General features: G+C 48.0%; 1 protein-coding gene across 1 annotated transcript in view; it reads left to right on the top strand.

The window, feature by feature from the left end:
* Positions 1-16418, top strand: part of Tdrd5 (tudor domain containing 5) — a 65513-nt gene that overhangs the window by 35326 nt on the left and 13769 nt on the right. The window contains exons 11-13 of the mRNA XM_051147621.1: positions 2854-3054; positions 8615-8752; positions 11354-11512. Of these exons, the coding sequence (XP_051003578.1) occupies positions 2854-3054; positions 8615-8752; positions 11354-11512 (498 nt within the window). The remainder of the gene's footprint in view (positions 1-2853; positions 3055-8614; positions 8753-11353; positions 11513-16418) is intronic.

The following is a 16418-nucleotide window of genomic DNA, read 5'->3' as shown; positions in this document are numbered from 1 at the left end:
AGAACCCATCATTATTTTGTACCACTTTTTGTACATGCATTAGAGGTTGAATGCAGGGCCTCAGCTTGCTAAGAACAGGCTGTCCTGCTGGGTGACAGCCCCGCCTACATGCTCTCCTCACTCTGGTTGCAGGCTCTGGGTTGGCTCAATCTCCCTCCATTGTTACATTATCGCTAGCTTCTGGTCACTTGTCAGTCTGGTGGCTTTTCCTTTAAAAGTCCTTGGCCATGGCTTTGCCCTCTTTGTTTTTAGCGGTTTTAAAGATTTTCCATTTGTCCCTTACATTCAGTTTCAGTATATGTTTATGTATAATGTGATGCTTACTTGTGAGTGTGAATTTATTATTTAACCTACTTTGTTCATTGGACATTTAAATATCTATGGGTTATTAGTTTTGATTAAACCTTATGAATTTGAAGTTGTTATTCTTTGATTATTGCCTATGCCCCATAATCATATTTTATTCCCTCTGTTTCTATCTGTCTTTTTCTGGAACAAAAATTAAAAGTTTTAAAGGTAAGTTCTTCTTCCAAATCTTTTAAATGTCTTCTGTATTTTATGTCCATGTCATTACAAAGTAGGCAATTCTTGTTCTAAATTATCTTCCACTGTGCTAGTTTACTTTTTAATTTATTTAATCAGCTACTGAATGCTATGAAGGTTTTAGTTTTTGTTAATTGTGTTTTTACTTTCTGAAATTTAGTTCAGTTATATCAGGTTTGTTTTTTTTAAATCTGTGTGTTGGGGCCTGGAGAGATGGCTCAGTGGTTAAGAGCACTGACTGCTCTTCCAGAGGTCCTGAGTTCAATTCCCAGTAACCACATGGTGGCTATCAACCATCTATTACGTGATCTGATGCCCTCTTCTGGTATGTACATGTAATAAATGAATAAATCTGTTAAAAAAAAAAAAGCTCTGTGTGTGTGTGTGTGTGTGTGTGTGTGTGTGTGTGTGTGTGTGTGTGTGTAGAAGCAGTGGTGTGAGTAAGACATCTCTCCAGCCACCTTGTGAGATCGTGGGCTGAGCTGGGGTGGCAGGCAGATGCACAGTGCTTCTACCCACTGAGACATCTCACTGGCCGACCTGTACTGATTTTTTTTAGATTGCTGACCTCAACAAGAGTTTCAAACTAAGTTGGTAGTTTTGTTGTTAATACTGCCTTAAGCATAAAGTTAGTTTTATAATTGATTTAGAAATAAAAAAACGTTTCAAGGTTTTAGGGGTTTCTTCAATGTTGTTTCTACGTGTTGTCGTAGATGGTTCATTATTTCTTCAGGTATTATTTTAGATAACATTTTTACATTTTCATTGTGTGTGTGTTTGTGTACATGCATGCATACATACATGGATGTCAGAGGATAACTTGTGAGATTTGGACCTCTCCTTCCATCATTTAGTCTTGGCGATCTAACTCTGACTTGTCAGGCTTGAGGGCAGGTGTTTTGACCTGTGGAGTGGCCTCCGATGTCCTCGCCTGTCTTTGTATGTTTTCCTTTATGCTGCTGTTGTCTTGGTAATTTGTGTGTCAGAAAGGTTGCATGATGCCTGTCTCCAGAGAGGTTTTATATTTGCTTCGGCCAAGTGTCTCAAACTCCTGCTACTCTGTAGTGTGTGATGTAAGTTAACAACTTGAAGTTTGGTGCACAGTTCTGGTGGTGTGAAAATGTGCAGTTTAGTGTATTTGCTTCCCTTTTGCCTGGGAGTATGTCTCACAGACGTTAACGTAGACCCCCAACCGCTGTGGACCCAGGCTCTGATAACTGTCCCCTTTGACCATCAAAACTGAAGTTGAGATTTGCCCAGATCAACAGGTACTCTGAAGGCAGAAGATCTCACTCTCCCGCCCATTTTGGCTTGACAATTTCTTACTAGCTTATAAATCTTTGGCCTTTTGTATTAATAGTAAATATACATACATATTTTGCATTAAATATTTAAAATAATATTTTACCTTGAATTTAATTTTTTTCCTCTAAGGTTAGTCTTTAACTGACTTTTTTGTTGTTTGTTTGTTTGTTTGTTTGTTTTTTAAATAAGCCTTAGCTGTCCTGGAATTTACTCTGTAGACCAGGTTGACCTCAAACTCAGAGATACACTTGCTTCTGCCTCCCAAGTGCTGGGATTAAAGGCATGTGCCACCTGCATGGCTTTAATTGACTTTTTTTTTCTTTTTAATGAGAGTTGCTCAGTAGATAGTTATTTACATTTTTCTAAATCATTTTATTATTTTTCTTTTTAAATTATTATATATTATAAACTATTATATAGTATGTGCTTATTTCCCTCCCCATTTTACCTTCCATATCTCTGTTACCCCTTTTATTCTTATGCCCACTGGATTCAACTCCTTAGAATATTTGTTTATGTGAGATTGTTCTAATTCATCTAATATGATGATTTGCGTCATCAGAAGTTGGGTCATGCAGAATTATTATTTTTACATTTTGAGGAATCTCCACACTGGTTCCCACGGTAAATGGGCTAATGTACACCCTGGCAGCAGTTCTTTGTTCTGTGCCTTCTCCAGCACTTGCTGTGTTTTTTCTGGTGATAATTGTATTGACTAATGTGGGGTGGATTCTCCATGTAGTTTTGATTTGCATTTCTTTGATGAATTATCTTTTTATTTATTATAAATAAGTAATATAATATTTTTGAAAATGAGAGTTTTTCATTAGATAGATTTTTTACAGTCATGTTTATCTAACCATATTTTATGTGTTAGTCTAGATATTTAGGATTTTGGGTTTCTTTTTTTTTCACATTAAACTCTGGTTTATAACAATTCATTTTTGTATATGATTACTACAACTCATGTTTAAAATCTTATCACATATCTATGTTGTATTTTAGGAACAATGGACATCCAGAGCTATTTTGCACTTCCAGAAGCTGTGTGGTTTGAAGCCATTAGTGGGGGTGGTGGATGAGTATATGGACGGAATCCTTAATATTTTTCTTTGTGACACATCCTCAAATGAAGATGTCTATTTCCATCATGTCTTGAGGACAGAAGGTCATGCTATTGTATGCCGAGAAAATGCCCCATCCAAGGTAGAATGCATATTTTGTTCAACATATTTTGTTTAAATGTCGCACTTCAGCATATAAAACAATCTACTATGAGCAGTTACTGATTTTCTCTTCAATCTTAGAAATGTCTGTTAAGTTCCTGGCTTCTTAATGCAGAGCACCCTCTTCATTTTCAGGTGACTGTTGAAGCCAAGCCATTACCACCACCACCACCACCTCCTCCACCACCACCACCACCACCACCACCACCACCATCCCACCCTCCACCACCTCCATCCACACCACCTCAACCACTCACCACCACACCACCACCAACACCAACCTCCACCACCACCACCGCCACCACCACCACCTCCACCAACCACCAGCACCACCACACCACCACCACCTACCACCACACCACCTCCACCACCACCACCACCACCACCACCACCACCCACCACCACCACCCACCACCACCACACCACCACCATAACCCACCAACCTCCACCACCACCACCACCACCACACCCACCACAACTACACCACCACCTCCACCACCACCACCACCAACACCACCACCCCACCACACCACATCACCACCACCACCACACCACACCACCACCATCACCACCACACCACCACCTCCACCACCACCACCACCTCACCACCACCACCATCCACCACCACCACCAACACCACACATCAACGCAGACCACCACTCACCAACCCACCACCACCTCCACAACCGACCACACCTCACCACCACCAACTCCACCTCACCACATCACCACACCACCTCCACCACCCACCACCACCACCAACACCACCCCACCACCTCCACCACACCAGCCACCACCACCACCACCTACCACCAACCCCTCACACCACCACCACCACCACGCGACCACCACCAACATCCCACCACCACCACACACCGTACCACCACCCCCCCACCAACCTCCCACACACGCCTCCACCACCCTCCCCACCTCCACCAACCCACCTCCACCACACCTCCACCACCCACCATCCCACCACCACCACCATCACCACCACCACCACCACACATCCACCCCGCCACCACCACACCCACACCCTCCACACCCACCACCACCACACTCCACCACCCCCACCACCCCACTATCACCACACCACCCCGCCACCACCACCACCTCCACCACGCCCCACCCCACCACCCTCCACCACCACCACCAACTCCACAACCTCCACCACCACCTCCACCACCTCCACCACCCCAACCACATCACCACCACCAACCCTCCACACCCACCACCGCCACCACCCCACCACCACCACCACCACCGTCCACCACAGCCACCCACCACCAACCATCACACCACCACCACCTCCACACCACCACCACCACCCACCACCACCACCACCCCACCACCACCACCAACCACCACACCTCACCACCCACCACACCACCACCAACCACCACCACCCAACCATCCACCACCATCCACCACCGTCCACCATACCACCGACCACCTCACATCCCACATCCACCGACCACACCACCACCCCACCACCAACCACCATCACCACACACCTCCACCACCATCCACCACGCACCACCTCCACCACCACCACACCCAGCACCACCACCACATCCACTCACCTCCAACACTCACCACCACACATGCACCACCACCCACCACCTCCACACCACCACTCCACCACCCCAACACCACCAACCACACCTCCACCCCGCACCACCCACAACACACCCACCAACCTCAACCCACCACCACCACTCCACATCAAACCACCGCACTCCCACACCTCCACCCACCATCACCACCACCACCCCGACCACCACACCCACCTCCACCACCACCCCACCTCCACCAACCACCACACCACCCCACACACCTCCACCACACACCACCACACCACCTACCAACCACCACCTCCACCACAACACCACACTCACACCACCTCCACCACCACCACCATCACAACACCACCACCACCACCCCATCCACCACCACCCTCCACCGACCACCACCCCTCCACCACCACCTCCACCACCTCACCCACCACACCACCACCACCACCATCCCCAACACCCCCCACCACCACCATCCACCACCTCCACACACAACCACACCACCACTCCACCACCACCCCTCCACCACCACCTCCAACACCACCACCCCAACACATCCACCACCACCACACCACCACCTCCACCACCCTCCACACACCACCTCCACCACCACCACCACCACCACCTCCACCCACCACCACCACCACCACCACCACCACTCACCCCACCTCCACCACCACCACCTCCACCACCACCACCACTCCACCACACCTCCACCACCAACTCCACCACCCCACCACACCACCACCACCACCTCCACCACCACCGCAACCACACCACCTCCACCACCACCACCCCACACCACCCACCCCCACCACCGCCACCACCACCACCACCACCATCCACCAACCACAACCTCCACCACCACCACCACCTCCACCACCCTCCAACCACCAACCACCACACACCACCTCCACCACCACCAACACCACCACCACCACAACCCCTCCACCACCACCACCACCACCACCACCGTCCACCACCCCACCACCACCTACACCACCCCACCACCACCACCCACCATCCCCACCACAACCACCACCACACCCACCACCCCACCACCACCACCCTCCACCACCACACCCAAACCTCCACCACCACCACCACACCACCACCCACACCAGCCCCACCACCACCCACCCACCACCACCACCACCACCACCCCACCACCCCACCACCAACCCACAACCACACACCACCACCACCACCTCCACCCCACCCACACCACCACCACCCACCACCAACTCCCCCCACCACCATCCCCACCACCTCACCACCTCCACCACCACCAACCTCCACCACCACCAACCCACCCACCACCACCCCGACCCCTCACACACCACCTCCACCACCACCTCCACCAACCACCACCACCACCACCACACCACCACCACCCCACCACCACCACCACCACCACCACCCACCACCATCCACCACCACCTCTCCACCCACCGACCACCTCCACACCTCCACCACCACCAACCACCACACCAACACCACCACCACCACCTCCACCTCCACCACCTCCACACCACCAACCATCCACCACCACTCCACCACCACCTCCACCACCAGACCACCTCCACCACCACCCACCGCACCACCACCATCCACCTACCACCCTCCACCACCCCACCACCAACCTCCACCACCACCGCACCACAACCACCACCACCACCACCACCACCTCCACCACCACCACCACCGCACCTCCACCACCTCCACCACCACGCCCACCACCACCCACCACACCACTCCACCACCACCCACACACCACCACCACCACCACCACCCACCACTCCTACCACCACCCCAACCCTCCACCACACACCCACCACCACACTCCACCACCACCACCTCGCACCACCACCACCACCCACCCCACCACCACCACCCCCCCAACCCACAACACATCCCACAACCACCTCCACCACCACCACCACCCACCCAACCAACCCCCACCACCACCACCACCACCACCCCCACCACCACCACCCCCACCACCACCGCCACAACCACCACATCCACCACCACGTCCACCACCACCATCACACCCACCACCACCACCTCCACCACCACCACCACCAACCACCACCACCACCACCACCACCACCACCACCCATCCACCATCACCACCACCACCACCCCCACCACCACCCACCACCTCCACCACCAACCACCTCCACCACCACCACACCGCACCACCACCACCACACACGCCACCACCACCGCTCCACCATCAACACCACCAACACCAACACCACCACCAGACACCACCACCACCACCACCACCCGCCACCACCCCACCACCACCGACCACACCACCACCACACCACCACCACCTCGCACCACCACCTACCACCACGAAACCACCACCACCACCGCATCCACCACCACACCACCACTACACACCACCACCACCACCACCACCAACCACCACCCACCTCACCGCACCACCACCACCACCACACACCCGCCACCACCAACACCTCCACCACCACTCCCACCACCACCAACTCAACACCGCCCCCACAACCACGAACCAACCTACCACCAACCACCACCACACACACCTCCCACCCTCCACCACCGACCTCCACCACCCACCACCACCACCTCCAACGCCACCACCACCTCCACCACCACCACCACCACACACCTCCACCACCACCACACCACCACCAACCCCACCACCCCAACCACCAATCCAACCCACCACCACCCACCACCGAACCCACCACCCCACCACCCGCACCACCCCACCCACCACCCAACCACACCACCACCACCCACCACCGTCCACCACCCCCATCCACCCCACCACCACCACCCACCACCACCCACCACCACCACCACCACCACCCCCACCACCACCACCACCACCACCACCACCACCACCACACCACCCCCCCCACCACCACCACCACCACCACCACCACCACCTCCACACACCACTCCACCACACTCCACCCCACCACCACCTCCACCCACCACCCCACCACACACCTCCACCACCACCACCCCCCACCACCCCCCCACAAAAACCACCACCCACCTCCACCACCTCCACCAACCACCTTCCACCACCACCACCACCTCCACCACCACCAACCTCCACCACCACCACCACCCCTCCACCACCACCACCACCAACCCACCACCACCTCCACCACCACCTCCACCACCACCACCACCATCACCTCCACCCACACCACCACCACCCCACCACCTCCACCACACCACCACCAACCACCTACCACCACCTCCACACCTACACCACCCACCACCACCACCTCCACCACCACCCACCACCACCACACCACCACCACACCACCACCCACCCACCACCATCACCACCACCACACCACCACTCCACCACCTCCACCACCACCACCACCTCCACCACCACCACACACCACCACCTCCAACCACCACACACTTCCACCACCACCAACCACCACCACCACCACCACCACCACTACCACCTCCACCACCTTAACCCCCCCACCCCTCTCCACCACACCACACCACTCACCACCTCTACCACCTCTACCTCACCACCTCCACCACCCCTCCACCCCCCCCAACCCCCCCCCCCCCCCACCCCACCACCACCACCACCTCCACCACTACCACCATCTCCACCAAACAACTCCATATTTTCACTAATTGTTCTTTAATCCTTTGGTGGAAACTTCTGCTTAAAACAAATGATTTAATTACTCTAACCCTGAGGTATTTAGTTATCTAATATTTTCCTAGAAAAGAACAATATTCTCTTATTTTGAAATTAGTGATAGTACATCTACATTTCTCATCTGATGCTATTTTATTTTTATAACTAAAGAAGTATCAACATGGGAATTTTCACCTTAACAATGTTAGAAAATATGTTTAAGTTTTGCAAGTGCCAGCTTGTTCATCTTTTCTGGCTTATTAAATAATGAATGAAATGCTTCATCCTAGGGCTTCAGAGACCTAAATCCGTTAGCGCTCTACACTAACCCCAGCGGAGTGCTGGGTGATATGGTTCTGCCTGAGCTGGCGCACCCTTCTTATCAGCATTGTTTTAATGAAGGCAGGGAGCAACAGCAACAATCCAAGGTGAGTACACTGCACAGCCAAGGAAAAATCTCATTAACTGTAGTTCTGTCATCACTTTGTAGATCAATGAGGGCTTCCGGACAGAAAATCTGGGAATCCTGCACAGGGATAGAACAATGACCTTGTCTCTCTTTGCCAGTTTAGTCCTTTGCGTTGGTTCTGTTTGCTCCTCAACAGTTCCTCTTATGCGCCAAAATTTCCTGCTTCCTTTGTGTGGCTATGGTTCCCCTACACTGATGATGCCAATGGTATTCTTTTAAAACTACCTTATTGCATTTATTTGTTGAGTGAATGTGTGTAGGCACATGCATGCTGCAGTGCACATCTGGAGGTCAGAGGAAAACTGCAGGCATGGGTTTTCTCTTTCGACCACGTGGGTCCCAGGGATCAAGCGTGGGCTGCCAGGCTTGGTGACAAGTGCGTTTACACAGTGAGCATCTTGCAGCCCATGCCTGTGTTATTTCTCTTATACTACTCAGTTGTTGTTTGGTTTTGTTGTTGTTGTTGTTGTTGTTTTGTTTTGTTTGTTTTTTTTTTAGTGTCCATATTTCATACTCTATAATAAACAGTCATCTCCCTCACCACGGTGATGACAGTATTATAATATTTTTCCATTGACATGTATTACTCCAGCCCAAATAAGAGTAGAAACAGTCATTGCTAGTGATGTCCCACAGGCGCTGCTGTAAGTACCCATAGCAATTTAGTCTCCCGGGCAGCCTTACTGACATGAAGGGAAAGTGAAGCCCCAAGCAGGAACATAAATGCCTCTTGAACACAGTAGCAGGTGCATTGCTCCTCGGAGTCTGACATCCCACAACAACAGAGATGGGCCAAGACTATTTGATGTTTTAAATTCAAGGGTAAAAGTGTTTTGATTACTGACAGAAGGAAGGTCTTCTATTTTCTTTGCGTGAAGTGAAATATAAAAATATCCTTTTGTTTAATAGACACATTTATGTATTTTGGACATGCTAAAGCCGTTTTGTAAGTATCTATTGACTATTAAAAAGATTCAAAGGCAAGGCCATATTTTTAACTACTATGATTTTAACTTGTCATGAAAAATATGTAAGAAGTGGGTATGTTAGCTGAGTGGTGACAACATACACCACACTGCCAGCACTTAGGAACCTGAAACAAGAAGATTACAAGCTTGAGACCTGCCTAGGCTACATAACAAGACCTTGTCTTAAGCAAACATAAAAATATGAATGGCTCCTGCTGCATTTCAAAGGCAATAGAAAATTTTAGCTTTCTAGTTACTGCTAAGATTAGCTTGGAGGCCGGGCGTGGTGGTGCACACCTTTAATCCCAGCACTCGGGAGGCAGAGGCAGGCGGATCGCTGTGAGTTCGAGGCCAGCCTGGTCTACAAAGTGAGTCCAGGACAGCCAAGGCTACACAGAGAAACCCTGTCTCGGAAAAAAAAAAAAAAAAAAAAAAAGATTAGCTTGGAGCTGGAGACATGGCTCAGTGGTTAGCACCTTGCTGCTCTTGCAGAGTACCCACCCGAGTTTGGTTCCCAGCCACCACACCGTGGCTCAAAGCTGCCTGTAACTTTGGTTCTAGGGGATCTACTTCCCTCTTATGACGCCTTCGGCTAAAGGCACACAGTGTGATACACACACAGCCAACGCATTCATACACATAAAATAAAACTCAGTTTTTTTAACGATACATTTACTTACATATGAATGTTTTGCCTACATGTAAGTAATACACCACAGTGCATGCATGCCCACAAAAGTCAGAGAGGGCATTGGATCCCCTGGAACTGGAGGTGTGGATGGTTGTGAGCTACCATGTGGATGCTAGGAACCAAACCTGAGTCCTCTGCGAGAGCAGCCAGTGCCCTTAACCACTGGTCCATTTCTCCAACCCCCTAAAATTGTTTTTAATTAATTTGGTTTGTTTGGCCTATAACAGGCCTGAATCGCTCCTAATCATTCTTACTGCATTGGAATAATTGTATTTCATCATTCTTAAATAGTGGTGAATTCATTGTTTAACCTTTTTAGACTATCTTATTATCTGTTAGTATATTTAGGTAACCTCAGTTTGGTTCTAGAAATGAAATACCATCTTTCGTGCAAAAAGGGAAAACTGTAAACTCTCCTGGTTTAGTCTGTGCTTTGGCACAGCAAAGCTTCCGTGTGCTACCCACATGCACACCCAGCTGTGTTGGGCATTCCTGCCATTCTTAGGTGCCATTCTGAGCAGCGTCATCATCTTCCCTGCACCTCTCAGGTGTCCTCCTGCCTGGAGTATGCACGCCGCGTGTCCGTGACGCTGTGCTGGGGAAAACTGCACTGTGATTACCTGATTGTGTTTTCCCCAAGTTTTAGTCCTTTAGATCTGAAACCTTTGGATTCTTTGTAACTGCAGGCTATCTTGTAGACTTTGATACCCTGTGCTCGACAATTCTTGTTTCCTGATGTAGTTGAACAGAATGGGTAAAATTTAAATAAATAAATAAATAAATAAAGGAACACTTATGTGCATGTATGAACTATGGTGTAAAATTCTCACCAAAACTTATAGGAATGCAGGTTTGGAAACAGCATTAATATAGAATATGATTTCTCTTTTATATCCACTAGCAAGATACTCATGATGAGAAGCCTGTAAGTCACCTTATGTCTATGTCTGAGGAATTATTAAAGGATTCTAAATTCAGTTCACTGACAACACAAAAGAGCTGTGAAGAAGATCCACAGTGGTCCATCCTGCAGCCCAAGGGTCTGAAGGAAGAAAAGGAGGTAAGAGGTGGTTTTGAAATTGAGTTAATTAGTTCAGTCCGTCTTAAGCCCCACTGTTTTGATCTGCGAGGACCATTCTGACACTGACTTACAAATGATCTCCTTGACAGTCACCAAGACTGTAGCTGTGGAACAGTGCCCATCGCAGGAAAGAAAAGCACTGGTGGGGCGAGATGCATAGGGTAATATCCCAAGATGGAGTCAAGCATGGCAGTGTCAGAAGTCTTGAGAAGCAGTATTAGGAAAACTTAGCAGGAAATACATAACATTTTTGGGATGATATATTTTTATTTTTACTAAGTGTTTATATGCATATAACCTAGAGTCCCTCATGACACCTGAATTTTCTGTTTTCTTTTCTTTTTCTTTTTTTCTTATTTATTTATTTTATTTGTTTGGTTGGTTTTGTTTGTTTGTTTGTTTGTTTTTTGTTTTTTTGTGAGACAGGGTTTCTCCGTGTAGCCTTGGCTGTCCTGGACTAATTTTGTAGACCAGGCTGGCCTCAAACTCACAGAGATCCACCTGCCTCTGCCTCCCAAGTGCTGGGATTAAAGGCGTGCGCCACCGCGCCTGGCTTGCATTTTCTGTGTTCTAAAACAACCATTTTCATCTAATTTAGCTGTTTTGAAATTTATCTCTAATTATTTCATTAAATAGTATATTTATTATTTCCTGGTTTTTCAGTTTTAATGTCTTTGGATTTCTTGGCATGAAAGAAATGTTTTATCCCTTCACCACACATGAACTTAACCTTCGTTGGTCTTAGTACAGTATATCAAATTTCCTCTAGCCCATTCAGTATTTACGAGTGTAAATGCTAGGTTCTGCTGAGCCAAATGGTATGCGAGGATGCTTTTCATGTATACTTTTGAATACTCTTTTTTGTTTATTCTTTAAATTTTTTATGGCATATGTTTTTTTTATTATATTCCTTCTCTTCCCCTAAGAGCACTTGCTGTTCCTGCAGAGGACCCAGACCCTCTCCTCCTCCCTACCTAGGCAACTTCATGCTCTTTTTCTCTCCTAAAAGAAAATGGAGCTCTAATTGTGATGGCCAACTATTCCTGAGCATGGGCCTGCCCTGGAATGTGGCTTCATTTCATTGAAGGAAATGGATTTTTCCTCTCCTCAGCTATGGTTGAGAGTAGCTTCTGAGGTAGAGGGAGAAATTTGTGCCCGCTTTCCCTCTTTAGCATGGGCTATTTAATGGCTATACAGCAGGCTGGCTGTAGTCTGTCCAGGCATAGGTTCCTGTCCTCAGCAGGCTGGCTGTCGTCTGTCTAGACATAAGTTCCTTCAGGTTCAGGCTGCTTCCAGATTACTCATCTTATACATTTACCTTTCTTTGGAGTTTGGAAGTTTTTAGACATAGTTCCTTGTTTATTTGGAACCAGGGGCTTCATTTAATCCAGGTGAGTAGTCCACCACAGGCTTCAGCTTCTGCCTTTCGGGTTAATTTCCTACATTGTACTTTCTCTTAATCTTGACTATGCAAATGTTAAATTTTTGGAATTGTTTCACAGATTCCTGAACTATTTTATCTTTTTGGGTACTTTTCTCCAAAGTCTTTTCTATGTTATTCATACTTGAAAATGTCTATGGGTCTGTCTTCAAGTTCGTTTTCTGTTGTAAGAACCCAGGTAGCCCTTCATGGATAAAAATAGAGACACCATGACCTTTTAATATTTCAAAGCATATGCTTTAGCTGGGCAGACTTTCAAGTAGCTCATTTAAGCTAACCTGACTACCTAGTTCCATCCAGCCACATGGCTAGCTATACCTTCCAGGCCTGTAGTCAAGTCCGTTTCCTCTCCTGTCATTTGGTGAAAAGCTTTCCTCTTTCTTCTTCCCAGAGTCCTTTCTCCCTACCAGGAAGTCCTGCCTTCCACTTCCTGCCCAGCTATAGGCTGTCAGCAATTTTTATTATCCAGTCAGGGATAATTTCAGAGGCAACGTTTATATGATGCCATTTTGGATACATGAGAATTTACTTGTAGGACAATAAGGACCTTGGAGGGCAAGCAATTAACATTTGAATACATAATTGCTCCAGACTAACCCCAACAACCTACTCTTTCCTGCTACGTAAGCAGATGGTCAGTGATTTCAATAAACAGCATAAAAACTGGTTTGGTTCTGAGACATCCCTGAGGTTCCCATGTGGAGATACAGGCTCAGCTGGTGCTGCTGTGAGACAAGGGAAGCTTGAGGAGACAGACCAATTGGAGGAAGTCTGGTGTCAGTATTGGGGGTGTGGATGAAGAGTAACCTGGGACATTGAGCCCTAGCCCCTTACCCATTACTCCTTGCCTCTCCAGGCCAATACAAGGTGAGAGGCTGTGGTGGTTTGAATAAGAGTGGCCCCCATAGGCTCATAGATTTGACTGCTTGGTTACCACTATTTGAAAGGGTTAGGAGTTGTGGCCCATTCCAAGCCCAGAGGAGTCTTTCTCTTCCTGCTGCCTGCATATCTGAATGGCGAGCTCTTGTTATTTCTCCAGCACCATGTCTCCCTGCTCTTTGCCATGAGAATAGTAAACTAACCCCCTGAAGCTATAAGGAGGCCCTAATTAAATGTTTTCCCTTTCAAAGGGTTTCCAAGAAGATGATGTGTAGTTTCTTTTAAAACTCAATTATAGTCAGTCCCCACTCTCCACTCAACTGTGGAGACTGTCCTGTCCATTGGTTAGATCTGGGTAGGGGTTCGTTGGTGCCATAGTTTGAGCAGAACACCTGGGCTCAGATCCGCCCATCATAATGATCTTCTTGTAGGTTTCTAGGACCCTCTGGATCCTTCTTTTTGCCCATTCTCCCATACTTTGCTCACCTAGAGTCCCAGTAGGGTGTCCTCACCTCTATACCACTTTCCTGGTAAGTGAAGACTTTCATGGGACATGCCCCTTGGGCTAGTGTCCAGTCACAAGTGAGTATATACCATTTGAGTCTTTCTGCTTCTGGGTTAACTCACTCATGATCATTTTTAGTTCAATCCATTTGTCCACAAATTTCGGGAATTCCTTGTTTTTAATAGCTGAGTAGTATTCCATAGTGTAAATATACCACAATTTCTTTATCCATTCTTCTACTGAGGGACACTTAGGCTGTTTCCATGTTCTGGCTATTAGGAATAAGGCCACTATGAACATGGTTGAGCATATGTCCTTGTTGTGTGCTGGAGCATCTTCTGGGTATATTCCAAGGAGTGGAATAGCTGGGTTGTGAGGAAGCCCTATTGCCAGTGTTCTGAGATAGCACCAGATAGATTTCCAAATGGGGAGGTCCAGTGACATTCAGAGGAAGGATAGCAGGCTACCAAGAAGAGACTTGATATTTTATGATCATATACAGGGGGAGATGATCCCCCTCAGTCACAGTCATAGGGGAAGGGAGTAGGGTGAAAGCAGGAGAGAGGGAGGAATGGGAGGATACAAGGGATGGGACAGCAATTGAGATGTAATACGAATGAAGTGATTAAAAAATGAAAAAAATCCTCAGTTATGTTATGTAAATAGGTTTTTGTTTCAATCCCAAGTGTGACACATGGGACTGCCTTAGTTTGTCCACAGCTGGTAATTGCCTCTTGTGGCTTGAAGGAAAGGGGTGTGGTCTTTGCCAGCTGGAGTTAGTGGAATTCTGTGGACTCTGGGAAAATATAAATACCAGAGCCCAGAAAAAGGAAGGAGGAAGAAGGCTGCAATTCATCCTATTGCGTTTGCTGGACTGCTTGATATTTTGATGCTGAGATTGGTATTTACCCAAAGAACCCAGTGACCCTAACTAGCCCAAACTAAATCTAAAGAAGCCTATGTCCCCTTTCTTCCTACCTAGAGGTAGAGGCTTAAGGAACCCCCAAATAAAAGAGAATTAAAAAAATACTGCCTACAATGATGTCTCGTCACAGCAGTAGAATGCCGAGACAGCAATAGTTCATCACAAAGAATCATCAATTCAGGGCCAAGGACCTGTGGCGACAGGTCCTAAGGCCTAAGGGAGAACCAAATGCTATTTATTTTGTGTTAAATGGACATAATATTAAACAATTCCTAATGACTGACTTACGATTTTTCTCTGCCACACCCTTCTCCCATGATGTCTTTGCCTCACCATAGGCTTCAAAGTCATCGAACCATTGCCCCTTTAAGTTGTTCTGCCTCTGGTATTTTTTCAAAGTTACGAAAATAATACAGAAAACTGGTGCCAGCTATAATGTTGTTGCTGTGATTCCATGAAATTGTAGTTTGGAAGTCTTTGGAATCACTGCCTTGTAGGAGGAATTTGGAGGAGACTAGAGAAAGACTAGACCACTGTAAGCCAAGCTTAATGTTATATAAGCCAAGCTTAATGGTTAGTTATGAAGAAGCTTAGAAGATCAGAGTGCTGGTGAATTCACACAGTAAAGGTTGTGCTTATTAGGTGTGACAGCTATGCTGGGTTGTCAACTGGACTGCATCTGAGATTAACTAAAACAGGGTATACCTGTGCAGCATGTTTTCTTAATTATTTGACGTGAGAAGACCCAGTTCTTATCAGATGTTTGTGGGAAGACACACTTTTAATCCAGATCTTACCAGGTGGGAAGATTGACCTCTAGCCTGGGCCACACCTTCTGCTGGTGGGCTGTATGAGAGACACGGAGGAAGGGAGCTTCTGTCTCTTTTTCCGCTTGCTGTCTTGCTGGCAAGTCTGTTCTTCACTGGCATTAGAACTGGCTTCTTCAGGATTCTGGAGTATACTGAAGAGCAGCTGGGACATCCAGCTTCAGGGACTGAACAACTCCTGGATTCTTGGACCTTCCATTCCTAGTCAGCCATCATTGTACCCTGAGGACCACAGCCTGTAAGCTGTTCTAATAAATCCCCTTTATTAGAGGGAGTCACTTTCGTAAGTTCTGTCCTCTAGAGAACTC

This window comes from Acomys russatus, chromosome 6, assembly GCF_903995435.1.
Source record: "Acomys russatus chromosome 6, mAcoRus1.1, whole genome shotgun sequence".
Classification (NCBI taxonomy): Eukaryota; Metazoa; Chordata; class Mammalia; order Rodentia; family Muridae; genus Acomys; species Acomys russatus.
The sequence above is the reverse complement of the archived record's forward strand: the minus strand, read 5'-3'. Positions and strand labels throughout refer to the sequence as shown.